Source organism: Toxorhynchites rutilus, chromosome 2 (genome assembly GCF_029784135.1).
Source record: "Toxorhynchites rutilus septentrionalis strain SRP chromosome 2, ASM2978413v1, whole genome shotgun sequence".
NCBI lineage: Eukaryota > Metazoa > Arthropoda > Insecta > Diptera > Culicidae > Toxorhynchites > Toxorhynchites rutilus.
Window position 1 is genome coordinate 42,407,443 of NC_073745.1, and position 13,068 is coordinate 42,420,510.

At 41.8% G+C, this 13,068-nt stretch overlaps 1 protein-coding gene across 1 annotated transcript; it reads left to right on the forward strand.

The window, feature by feature from the left end:
• The first annotated feature begins 8,354 nt into the window (after positions 1-8,354).
• Positions 8,355-10,136, forward strand: LOC129768489 (uncharacterized). The gene is made up of 2 exons (XM_055770177.1): positions 8,355-9,062; positions 9,352-10,136. Exons 1-2 carry the CDS (start codon positions 8,807-8,809, stop codon positions 10,014-10,016), a joined length of 921 nt encoding a protein of 306 aa, XP_055626152.1. The 5' UTR covers positions 8,355-8,806; the 3' UTR covers positions 10,017-10,136.
• Positions 10,137-13,068: the final 2,932 nt, after the last annotated feature.

Sequence of the window (13,068 nt, forward strand, 5' to 3'; positions counted from 1 at the left end):
AACAGGTTCTGTTTGAAAGTAACATGTTTTTCTCGTCATGCATTCAGACACTTCTTTTGTCGAGCAATAGCTATCGGGTTCGCATTCACTATCAAGTTGCAGGTCCCCTGTTCGGATGCAGTTTTAGAGGATTCATGAATTTTCCACTTATATATTTTGCTAAGGTGGATCCACTGGCAACTTTCAAACATCAAATGGTCTATACCACTAAGAATTCTTTTATAAGAATCTGCCTGTTATTTCTGTGTATCGTCACTTCCACTATACACTTCTCTCGGATTCTTGACGCAACATAAATCTGCTACACGTTTGGCTCCCCATGTTTTGTTTTTTTGGGTTTTAGATATTCCCCAAGCCTGTATCATATATGTGCAGGACAAGTACTCCAACTTCCGATATCTGAAAATATTTAATTGAAACTATGCTTCAGTTGCTGTGATGTTTGTGTATATATTATGCGTACCGTTCCATATGTAGCAGGCATGTAATAATATATTTGGTAAATTAACATCTAGTAGCGCATAAAATAACAAAATGTGCGTGTCATGCGTAAATAAAGCAGCACTCTCATCAGACGGCATGAAGGCCGATCCGGTGCTCCTATCGGCCCTTGGTGTTGATCTAGATCTGTCGGTTTTTTAATAACTTTTTCCCCATTCTAATATATTAGAAGTTATAATTTCATATTTATTGATAATGAAATAGAATATTTTGCAGCGTTATTTCTGGACCAATCTTCGCGGTTAAACGCAGAGATATATACCCTACATCGAAAGCTAAAAAAACAGCCTGAAACTTGACTCGAGATTGATCGGGATGTATTCTATTTCCAGTAATAATATTCTTTCGTCATTCGCATCTTGCCTTCAAATTTTCCCCCGTATACTTGGTGGATTTAAGCAGCTTTATTAAATCGCAGCTTTTCTTTAAAACTTCTTCGATTCTCCTGCCAATTGTGTAAGTCGTTATCATCGCTTCAACTTCTTCGGCGACAATCCCAAGGAATCAAAGAAGCAAACGAACTCCACAAGTTTCTAAACAAAGCAAATCTAATTCTCAGTTGAGCACTGCTCGCTTTCGCCCCTCACCGAAGGGAGAGTGGGGCTCAAAACGAATCATTGTGAAGTTTCCCAGATGAATGGTATTTATTAAAAGTTAGACTCTACCAGCGACGCCTATATAATTTTCCTACCAACTGTGCGCAACATTTTGCCACTCGAACTGAAAATGTTCGCAGCAAGTTTTCCCCCAGCGCTTATTTTTTTTTTTGCTTGTTGGTGAATGTTCGTCGTTGTCGTCAGCTTGATTTGCTACTCGCGAACTGATGGCGTATATATGTTGGTATGTGCTTGGCAGACACTGTACTGTTCTCGTAAACTTTCCCTGCTTGTTGGGAACAAAACGCTTCCGAAGTGCCATAATTACTTTGCTGAATAATTTTCCCTAAAACAATACTTGTTTCAACGATGTATCCAGGCGCACGCGAGAACTTTGCTGTTGGAACTAGCTGTTCTGCGGGACAAACTTTTCTCGAAGGCTCGTCATTATTCCCCGTCCCAACCGGCCCAACTTACGGAAGGAAGGAAAGAGATTTTCCCTTTGAGGGAGCACACACGACATATATCATTTTTTGCCAGCGCCGCTGTCAACCAGCAGTTGGAAGCAACCCTAAATTCAATTGAAAATCTACGCCAGCGCGCCATCAGTGAAAAATTGGTCGCTCCGTGTGGGTAATCGTACGTGTTTCCTTTTTTTTTGCATAATCGCATTGCATACATATATGATGGAGTGTGTTTTCCATGCATCGGAGTCATTGCATAACTGTAGTTTTGATTCCAGATAACGATTCCTAATAGTTTCACTGCCGAGAGACATTCACGTTTCCCGTGAATATTTAGGGAACACGTGAGTTCAAAAACAAACAATGTTCCAATATTTAGCTAACATAATTTGTAACGTTTCTGTTACTTGAGAAATGTAATTTTTTCAGTAACACATACTTGATTACAAACTTTCCCACTATTTACTCGCGTTATCACCTCACTGCACCGGCGATTAACACACCAACACCACTTAATGGCATACTTTTCACTCCTCCAATGAATCCATTGAAAAGAAGTTCATAGTAGGATGAGTGTGAAGCAAAGGCCGGCACATGTGCTTACAGCAACAAATAAACAAAAGATGCATCGTGTGGATCGTGGCCTATGAAGCTAACCCGAAGCGTGATGCTTTGCGTAGCGTATCTGCTGCTGCTGCTGCTACTGCCGAGTATGCGAAATATGAAACACGAGGAGATAAAGCTCACACACGATCATTGGTTTACCTATAGGGTAAGTGGACATCATTAAAACCACAATTCACTTGACGATTGCGGGTTGAGCACTCGACTAGTGTGACTACGTCAATACAGTACTACCCCGATTATCCGCGAGCAGATGATCCATGGTTCTTGCTCACTGGTTTTAGTAACGGCTTTCACACTATCCGACCACTGATATGCACGACCTTATAGATGGATGGTTCAATGATTTCTGTACTCATAAAACATAGTTTTCACGCTGAGATTTTTTTTTTCGTGTTTGCACTTCGTTTGTTGTCATTTATTTATTGCGTTATTCGCGACTTTTGTTATCCGAAGTATTGGGCTGGGGAAAAAGAAATATCGTATATTGTCAATATATAGCAACACTTAAACATATCTTGTGTTGTACTTATCGCATCGGGTCATACTATACGGCTATTCGAAAACGATAATCTGTGCTACAAGTGTTGTCTCAAGTTATAGCGCATCAAAGATGGAGTCCACCAAGCAAGAAATTTGCCATATTTTACGTTGTTACTACCTGTGAGGTAAAACTGCAACGAAGGCGGCCGAAAAAATTCGTGTAGTTTATGGACCCGATACTGTAACGATTCGCACAGCACAGCGTTGATCGATTTCATTCTAGTGTACAGGGTGTCGAAGATACACCCCGTACTGGTAGGCCAATCGTCGTGGAAACCGATAAAATCGTTGAAATTCTAAATGGCAACAAATTTGCGAACAAAACGGCGCATATTTGAGTTAAATTGGATAATTTTAAGTATGTTCAATAAAGTGTCAAATTTAGATCAGAAATACGACATTTCTTTTTCCCCAATCCCCGGTTTATGCTTCATGTACAATTATGGACTCGCGATATGCAGTTGCCTAATATTCGCCCGGGAATAATTCATTGCGTACGATAATTTTACTGAAGAGTTCATATTTCTGATGATGTGTATTTCGGTCATCCACATGGGACATTGCTCCGTGCGTCAGTATCAATGTTCACATTTTGTGATTTCAAGTTATATACTTTTTGGAACAAAACATTGAATAATTGTGAAATATCAAACTGAACGAAAATCCATCGTTCTGACCGGTTAATGCTCCTCTAGGTTTACAGTATAAATCTCATAATATACGGCGAGCACAATTCACTGTGCAGCAGTTATTCTGTGCAGAATATTATTCATTGTGATATATGCGTAGAAATATTTGCTATCAAATGATTCCAACATCTTTGTGATCTTTTAAGTGGTGCTCGAGTTATAAGTATTCGACATTTTTCATTTCTCCCTACATGTTCAGTGTTTAGATTCTCATTTTATCCAACCATATAGTCCTGTTAGATGTAGTTCTACGTCAAAAAAGCTACGACATGAATATATTATTTTGGGACATAAAATAAGATTGAAATTATTATTATGTGTTGCTGTATATCGCAGTTTCAATAGTTTTTCGACTAAGAACCACGTATTTTTGGAAAGGTGCTATTTTCATAAAAAACGCGTTTTTCATGAAATACTACCTGACCCGACGAACTTCGTCTCGCTCAAAATAATTTTTCGATATGAATTCTTTCGAACATAAACGTTTTCTTATTAAGCGGACGCTCGTAGGTTCAATTGCAGAACTAGCCATTGACTGATTCTCTAATTGACCTCTTGATTCACTTGCAAATAACATGTTTCTCCGTTGCATGAAATACATGTTTGAAAGAGCAAAGTAAATTTTTATTCATAATTTTTATTTTAAATGCGTAAAGCGCACCTGAGAATTTATTGCCATTTTCGCTTCCCACCAACGAAGTACAAAGCTTAATCCAGCAAACGTAAACTGTCTCTCAAAGCTTTTCAAAGATTTCAAAATTTTAACCATAACATAACACAAGTATCGCACCAAACTGCACCTTGTGGTCACGTTTGGCGCGATACTTATGGGCTGCGGTGGACAGCATCTTAGTGACTTCGATCAAATCGGAAAGTTCCTCGTCAATATCATCCGAACCAAGGATATTGAACAAAACCAAAGCCATACAGCACTCGGGCCGGACGTTAGGCGAGGCGGCGGTATCATGTGCGACCGCCAACAGAAACGGCTTCAGCATCTTGATCAGCTCCTAAACACTAAACCTACCACGAGGGATCAAATGACTCATTTTAATCTTTTAGTCAAAATTTTCTTGCAAATTACATTGTCACACCATCATTCGCACACACTACTTTTCCTAAAACATACATCGAATGTTTTTTTCAGTTTTTACACCTCTCTTGTTATTCATTTTACTGAGAAATATATGTAATCTGCCCTAACTACCGCAACGAATCATATGACTCGTGCAAACATTCGTATGATATCAGAATGATTTGTATGTGTGGTTGTGATACAAAACCATTGCATTACACATTTTTTGCTATTGCTTTATTTATTTTGTTCCATTTATGAATGAATAGTTAATGATCAGAATTAATTGCATTGCTGACTATCCAAGCTACAGTGCTATTTTGCGTTTCAAAAATTGTAATTTCAATATTTTGCTAATAATTGTTATCGCCAAATCACGAAATATACAAGAGAAATATGATATGCCACGTTTCTCAACAAAACTATATAAATCGAGTCATTGTTCACTAACTATTTATGAAAGGTCACTTGACCCGCTGTGCTCGGAATAGGTATACATGAAACATTGGTAGGTTTAGTGTTAATATCGTCGACTTCCTCGAACTGAATTACCAACAGCGGAATGATGCGTGCATCCCACGCTTGTTCTAAATTATCCCAAGGCAAAAAAAAAATTATCCCAAGGCATGTCAAGAAAATTTCCAACCCGGGAAGATCCTTGACCGATCGGGAATTGAACCCAGTGTCTTGAAGTTTCCACTAGATGTGGATTCTTACTTACTCTGAGATCTGCCACAGCACCGAAAAAACCTCGTTATAACCATCTGCTAATACGATAGCTTATGAGTATTCCGTCGGGGCTATCCCACGTTCGAATCCGGTTTCCACTGTAGACCCTATAAACTTTCATTGTATGTCGGTTTTCGCCAATATCCAAAATCTAGGTTATTTATGTCTACTAAAAAGCGCGCGTGGCTCAAACGTTTGTAGGCTACTCATGTATATATCTTTTTTAAATCTAATTTAAAAGCAAAAATAATGCAAAAAATCCATCATCATCAGTACGAACATAGTAGCTTATGTACACGCAAATAATTCATAACACAGATTTCACATGTACGATACACAACTTTTTGAACTCAGCCATTGTTGCCGCTTGCTTAATCTTTCTGGGCATCGAATTAAAGAAATGTACTCCTTTATATAATAGTGAGTTTTGCGACCTACTAAATAAAAAGTTCGGTGTTCTTGCATCATTCACATTTCTTGTATTATATCTACGCAAATCACTTCCTCGTTCTATTCGATCACACAAGTATCGAAGCAACATATCATTCAAAATTTTATAGATGAACACCATTGTCAAGTAATAAATTCTTTTCTTAACAGATAACCACTGTAGCGCGCCCAACATTAAATTAGAGGAAGTGTATCTATGGCATCTTAATATTAACCGCATAATCTTATTTTGTAATCGCTGCAATCTCAATACTTGTGTGCTATTTGCAAGGAACAAGATGGATGAACAGAAGTCTATGTGAGGTGAAACGAGTGATTTATACAACCTGATTTTACTAGTTATAGTTAATTCATTCTTCAATCAGCATATGATGCCATACTTTTTAGCAATCTTTTTGATGACATTCTCAATGTGACACTTGAAGGCTATTTTGTCATCAATTACTACTCCTAGATATTTGATTTCTGTAACCCGTTCAATTGTCTCATCATCAATTTCAAAATGACTATCGAATCTGGAGTTTGATGAAGAAATGAGCATGTATTAGGTCTTACTAACATTCAATTTCAATTGATTTCAACCACAGAGCGAAGAAGATCTTCGTTTAAATGTGCCACGGTTTCATCTAACTCCTTAGATGCGATGAACAGAACATCATCCGCGAACAAATTAACATCACAAAAACGTAAGACTCGCCGCATATCATTGATATATAAAATGAATAAAATGGGCCCTAACACGCTCCCCTGTGGTACACCAAGTGTGTTACCTATAGGAGCATAATAAAATCGTTGAAACGAGTCCTTTGAGTTCGATCACACAAATAGCTTTCAAACCATTTGTGTGATGTCCCTAAAATTCCATTGTGCTTCAATTTTTGTAACAATAAGGCCCTAGAAATTGTTTCAAAGGCGCGTTTCAAATCCAATAGCACCGCAAAAATAGTTTCTTTAGCCTCGATATTCTCTTTCGACTTTGCTAACACCAAATTCAGAGCTGTCTCACAAGAGTGTCTCTCTCGATATCCCGACTGTTCTGGTATCAGCAAGTTATTGTTGTTAATAAATTTCATCAGCTGGCCTTTTACTGCAAGTTCTAGTTTTTTTTCTGTTGTGTGCAAGATGATAATAGGACGGTACTCTTCGGCTTTATCCGTCCCATTAACTTTGGGGATAGGAATCACGAAAGATTCCTTCCAAAATTTAGGCACGTGCCCAGTTTGCAATGATTCATTTATCAGACTCAGCAACTCGTGTCCAATAACATGAAAGCAATCTTGAATCACTTTTGCGTTCACATCGATACCAGCCGATTTCTGCAAGGAAAAACAAATATCTTTCAACTCTGCAAATCTGATGGGTAGAAAACATTCTAATCTACAATTGTTATTCATCGGCTGTATTATTTCGTGAGGTGCACTGACCAATTCAATACTTTGATTAATCAGTTGAACACTGTTCACAAAATAACTGTTGAGTTTTTCCGCTATTATTTGTTCTGAATGTTCTTCTGAACCATCGAAAGTTATGGACCGCGATAAGTTACTCTTAGTGTTAAGCAAACTTTTCAAAATTTTCCATAACTCCTTGCTGTTATTCTGGTGTTGATCGATTTTCCTCTGAATATATTCACATCTAGTATTTTTCAAGGCTTGTGAATACATGTTCCGCAATGCAGTGTACCTATTCCAGTCGTTTTTTAAATTGCTTCTCCGAAACTTTACGTACTGTTCATCTCGTTTACGCTTGAGACGCAAAAGTGATAAAGAGTACCAGCTGTTCGAATTCTTCAAATTGATTTGTTTTTCAAAAACGAAGCTATTCGTTCACACGTTCAATACATTAGTGAGAGCTGTCAAATCCAAATTATCAGTTATCGCAGTAAAATCCAGGTTTCTCGCGACTAGATGAGACAGTACTTCTTTCGAATATTTGTCCCAGCACTTTATTTTAATTTTATGAAATAAAAAGAATGACATACTCAGTTGAACAATTTAGATGGAAAATACATATTACACCGATTTTCAACGATTTGAAAATTAATGAATAAAAATTACAATACAAAAGATCTGGCATCTCTTTTGGCAGTTTTATTTGCCACTTGCCACTCTTCAATTATAAACATTGGCAAACAATGCCAAACATTAAAATACAAAAAATTTGACTGAAATATTTCACGTACGTCAGTACATTGATCGACAAATTGGTCTAAAAAAGTTTAAGCAAACAAGTACTAAATATTTGCTCGTCGAGTTTTGTGTCCAAAATATTTGATCAGCACACGTTGATCAAATATTATCTGTCAAAAATAGTCAAATAATTGGCTTCGGTCAAACAGTGTGCGAGCACCCTTATGTTATCGAGTGAAATATATTAACCTCTGGTACGGATATGGGACTGTTGGCAATATGTACACAACATTTGTTCATTCTACTAATGGTTGCATTAACGAAGGTATTTGGTAGTTTGCTACCGAGGATTTTTCTAAGAGTGAAATCGGGAAATTTTAGATCATTCTAAAAAAATCAAACAAATACCATATAAAAAAACAAAACTAATCTAAATTTGTCAATACCATAAATAATATTAAATCTTGTTGCTCAAAATATTTAATCGTCTTTTGTCACTTATTGCGCCGTTTACCCCATCAACGCAATTGGCGAACGATTTGACAAGCGTAAGCAGTTTTGTGCTTCCTCGGCTGCATGCCTGTGCTGTGGCGCAAGAGTTTCTGGCCGACGATCGGCCCGTTGTTTGGCGCGCTAAAAGAACGCCTCAGAGTTCGGGCGTGTTTTAGTGTGTGCGTTTCGGTTTCGATTTCCATCTGCCTGCTGCGCGAGAGCCGGCCGCTTCAAATCCAACTGCTAAGTGCAGTGTCGAGGCGGAAAAAAAGTCCGTTTACGAACAAGTACGTGTTTTTGAAACTCTTGCGCCTCGTCGCAAAACGCCGGACGGATATTCTTACGGAAATCTGTGTTGTCAGTTATCTGCGTAGAGTGCGTGACAACGGATGATTAGTGAACATTATTGTTATTGACGAAGCGTAAATCGTGGTGGAAAAGTTCTATTGAGAATCGCACAAGTTTGACCTTGCGCAAGTGACAATAGGAAACGAATTAGAACGAGTTTTTCAAGATGGCGCCTCCGGTACCGGCTGCGACGTTTCCCGTAGCGATGGCATTTTCGAGGGCGGATTTCAATAGTGTTTCAACAACGGTCAGTAGTGGGTGCCCTACCGGCAAAGGATACCACTTCAACGAGGACACGCTTAGGTTGATTGACTGCGTAAAAGCCCGGCCGGCTCTTTGGCACCGCAAGCATTTGCGACAGCGCGTACAAGTTGCGCATCGTGGTTGGGAAGAAATTCGCCAAGCGTTCAAGGCCACCGATGGTGAGTGAGCGCCTGAGGGGGAGCGCCTTTTATTACGACACGTTTTTTTGTGACGCGCATTTGTATGCTATGATTTTTTTCTCACACATTGTAATATTTATTACTACTATTCATTGCGTTGTTTCATTCCTTCGCCCTCGTGAGCTGCTACAAATGATTTGAGTGTCTGGTCCACGCGTTGGCCCATGCGTAAAAAATTCCCACGCAAAGTAGATTTAGAAAAAGCGTTCTTTGAAAAACAGCTTATTTTTGTTTTAACTAATCTTTAGTTGGTTAATTATCGTTCCAGTAAAATCACTCAAGGTCCGATGGAAGACAATCCGGGACAGCTTTCGGCGCGAAGTCAAACGCCTCGAGGACGGAGAAATCAGTTCCTCCAGCTGGCCACTGTTTGACCGAATGTCGTTTCTGATTGGACATTTCCGAACCGCCCGATACTACAAGCGTGGGTCACTGTCGTCAGATCCGGGCAAGGCCGGGGACGAATCGTGGAAGTATAAACAGGACTCGCTGAGTGAGGAAGATCACTCGGTTGCTGCGATGATCGACAGCGATGGTGACGTGATTGGGTCGGAATATGGAGCATTACATGGCAGCGGATTTAGCGGTGGGTCGTTGATCGCCGACAGTGATCCTGAGGATTTGACCGCTTTCGAGCCATTGCCGGTTGCTGTGGTGGACGACAATAGTCAGCACGAAGCTGCACACGATCCTGACCTGATGGAAGTACCTCCACTCATTTATGGTGAAGTTACCTTCAAGAATAAACTTCGAGCGAGGACGAGAGCAGAACCGAAACCTGAACCAAAACCAGAAATCAGCTGTGAGTCGGATTCGGACTATAGTTTTTTAATGAGTTTGCATCCGTTTATGAAAAAATTGTCTGGAAAGAAAAATTTATCTGTGAGAATCAAAATACAGCAATTAATTGCTGAAGCAATGGAAGAGGAATAATTGGTTTAGGTGTTAATCTGCTGGTATTTAAAAATAATTTTAATTGATGAATTTAAACTAATGAACTCAAAAAATACTGTTAAAAAATCGTTGAATAAAGGCTGATTTTTTTTTTTGGAATGGGTTGATTTTATCCTTTTTTGTTAAATAAAAACATCGGAATCCGAAATGAATCTATAATCATGTAAATACATTGATTTGTTTTGGCAGACTTATCTCACTTCTTAACTAGGCGAACCTAGCCAGAATTTTCACCTGCCCCCGGGCTTCTGAATGCCAAAGGGGGACTAGGCTCTGCGGAATGCACGTATCTGCATGCTCGTGCTGTTTTAGTCCTGACCGAGGAATTGTCGGACAATCGCGCAGGTGCTAAGGATGACCGACTTTTGGATGCCGGCCAATTCCTTTTCCATGTTCAACACCTTGAGCGCTTCCAGAAGTGTCTTCGGGACAATTCCAGTTCCAGAGAGAACGACTGGAACAATTCTTGGGACCTCCCTTAGCCCCCACAGTTCCTTGAAATCCACGGCCAATGGTCGGTACTTGCAGATTTTGCGACCGTGGGTCTCCTCCAGATTCTGGTTCAGTGGAATAGCGACATCGATGATGGTGACTTTGCGGTCGCTCTTGTCGTAAACCATTATATCTGGCCGGTTGTGGTGGATCGAGAGGTCGGTCAGAACAGTGCGATCCCAGTACAGCTTGAAACGGTCATTTTCCAGGACAGGTGCAGGCAGGTACCGGTAGTTTGGTACGTTGTCTTCCAGTAGAGCACATTGGAGCGCCAGTTGACGATGAACAATACGGGCCACGTTGTTGTGGCGCTCGGTGTAGGCTGCGTTGGCCAAAACGGGACAGCCTCCCATAATGTGCTCTATGTTTTCACCTGGTTGATGGCACATCCGGCAAATGTCATCAACGTCTTGATGCCAGACGTACCGCCTGCAGTTTCTCGTCGGCATTATCCTGTCCTGGATGGCTATCATGTCGGCTTCTACTACTGAAGAGAGTTCACCACGCGTTAGCCACAGATTAGATGCGGCCTTGTCGACGTGTGGCCGGTCCAGTTGATGGGGGTGGGCACCATGCACTGCCTTCTGCTTCCAAGCTGCAATCTTCTCCTCCACTGTCTGCAGATTGCAGTTGAGTTGGTACTCCGCTTGCGCCAAGTGCAGAGCGCTGTATCCTCTGTCGGCGGCGCAGACAGCCCGGTATAGCGCGTTTTGGTTGGCGCGTTCTGCGAAGTACTCGCGCAGTTGTCGTACCTGGGCAACACACAGTGCAGATATGTCGACTATTCCAAGTCCCCCTTCTTTGCGTGGTAGTGAAACTCTCTCCAGTGCCGATTGAGGATGGTGCATTCCGGCCTCTTTAAATGCTTTCCTCATCCTCCTCTCAAGGTCCTCTAGGTCAGTTTTGCTCCATTTGACTACACCAAAACTGAAGGTCAGCAGGGGAACCGCGAATGTGTTGATCGCGCGTACCTTGTTCCCCGCGTTGAGGAAAGTCCTCAGGACACAGTTCACTCGACTCAAGAACTTGTCTCGCAGCTCCGTCTTGATGTCGGAGTGGCGAATCCCGGTGAGCTGTCGGAATCCAAGATATTTATAGGATTCGCCACGAACCATGTCTCTTATGAACTCGCCGTCATAGACCTCGTAACCTCCGGATTCGGTAAGCTGCCCTTTCAGCAGATGGACACAGCGGCACTTGTCGAGGCCGAACTCCATGCAGATGTCCCTGCTTATGTCTTCGACAACCCGGATAGCTACACCTAGACGCTGACGTGAATCAGCGTAGACCTTGAGATCATCCATGTAGAAGGTATGGGTCACTTCTTCGTGAGCGCCGTCGCCATACCTTATTTTATAGCCATGACCGTTTCTATTGAGCGTCCGACTGAGGGGGTTCAGTGCCAGACAAAACCAAAGCGGGTTGAAAGAGTCGCCTTGGAATATCCCCCTCTTTATCTGCAGCGTTCTATACTGCAACACATTTTCCCCATCACTGAGGTGCAGAGACGTGCTCCACTGCCTCATCGCATGCTGCAGGAACCTAACGACGACGGGATCAATCTTGTAGAGCTCCAATACCCGGACGAGAAACGAGTGAGGTATGGAGTCATAAGCCTTCCTGTAATCGATGTAGGCCATACTTAGGTTCCGCTGGTTATATACCGCCTGGCCGACTATGGCTGCGTCGATGATGGCCTGGTCTTTGCAGCCATGCGTATTTTTCCTGCATCCTTTCTGCTCTTCTGCGATGATGTGATGCTGTTCGCAGTGAGCAGAAACTTTGGCGGTAATTATGCTGCTCAGTATTTTGTACAGACTCGATAGGCACGTTATCGGTCTGTACTTTGATGGGTTCAATGTGTTGCTGTCTTTCGGGAGGAGGAAGGTGACGCCACGGGTGGCGAATTCAGGAAGGTTGTGTGGGTCACGTAGCACCTTGTTGAAGCACTCAGCTATCTTTGGATGTGCGACGGTCAGCTTCTTGTGCCAAAAGTTCTGGACACCATCGGGGCCCGGTGCTGCCCAGTTCCTCAGGTACCGCGAGGCTTCGCGGACATCGTTCTCTCCGACGATGATAGCTGGCATCTCTCCAATTTCACCACAACTCTCCTCCTCCCGTCTTAACCACATTTGCCCGTCGCGATGTTCTACTGGGGTCTCCCAAATACCAGCCCAGAAGTTCGTCACATCGCTAATATCTGGCAAACCTTCGCGGTAGTCGGGCTTCTCGTCGCTAATGTGGTCGTAGAACGCTTTCTCGTTATCTCTGAACATCCGATTTTGTTCCTGGCGCTTTGCAGAGTCAGAGTAACGTTTCAGCCGTTTTGTAAGGACGCTCAGTTGCTGTACCAGTGTGTCGAGTTTTTCCGTCAGCTGGTGAGCTCCCAGCTGGCGAAGTTCAGTAGGCCGCACGATCACAGCAACTTGGCGACATAAGTACGCCATCAGTCTTCCAATTGCGGCGCGCTTGTTTAGGATCCGTTGCTCCAATCTCCTTCGCCATGGAGGCTCATGCCTTTCACGGAGATGTTGGAGCA

Excerpts from the sequence above, each read along its gene's own strand:
- LOC129768489 (XM_055770177.1), top strand. The coding sequence starts at position 8,807 with ATGGCGCCTCCGGTACCGGCTGCGACGTTTCCCGTAGCGATGGCATTT. Across the intron at positions 9,063-9,351 it reads AGCGTTCAAGGCCACCGATG|TAAAATCACTCAAGGTCCGA; the intron begins GTGAGTGAGCGC and ends TTATCGTTCCAG.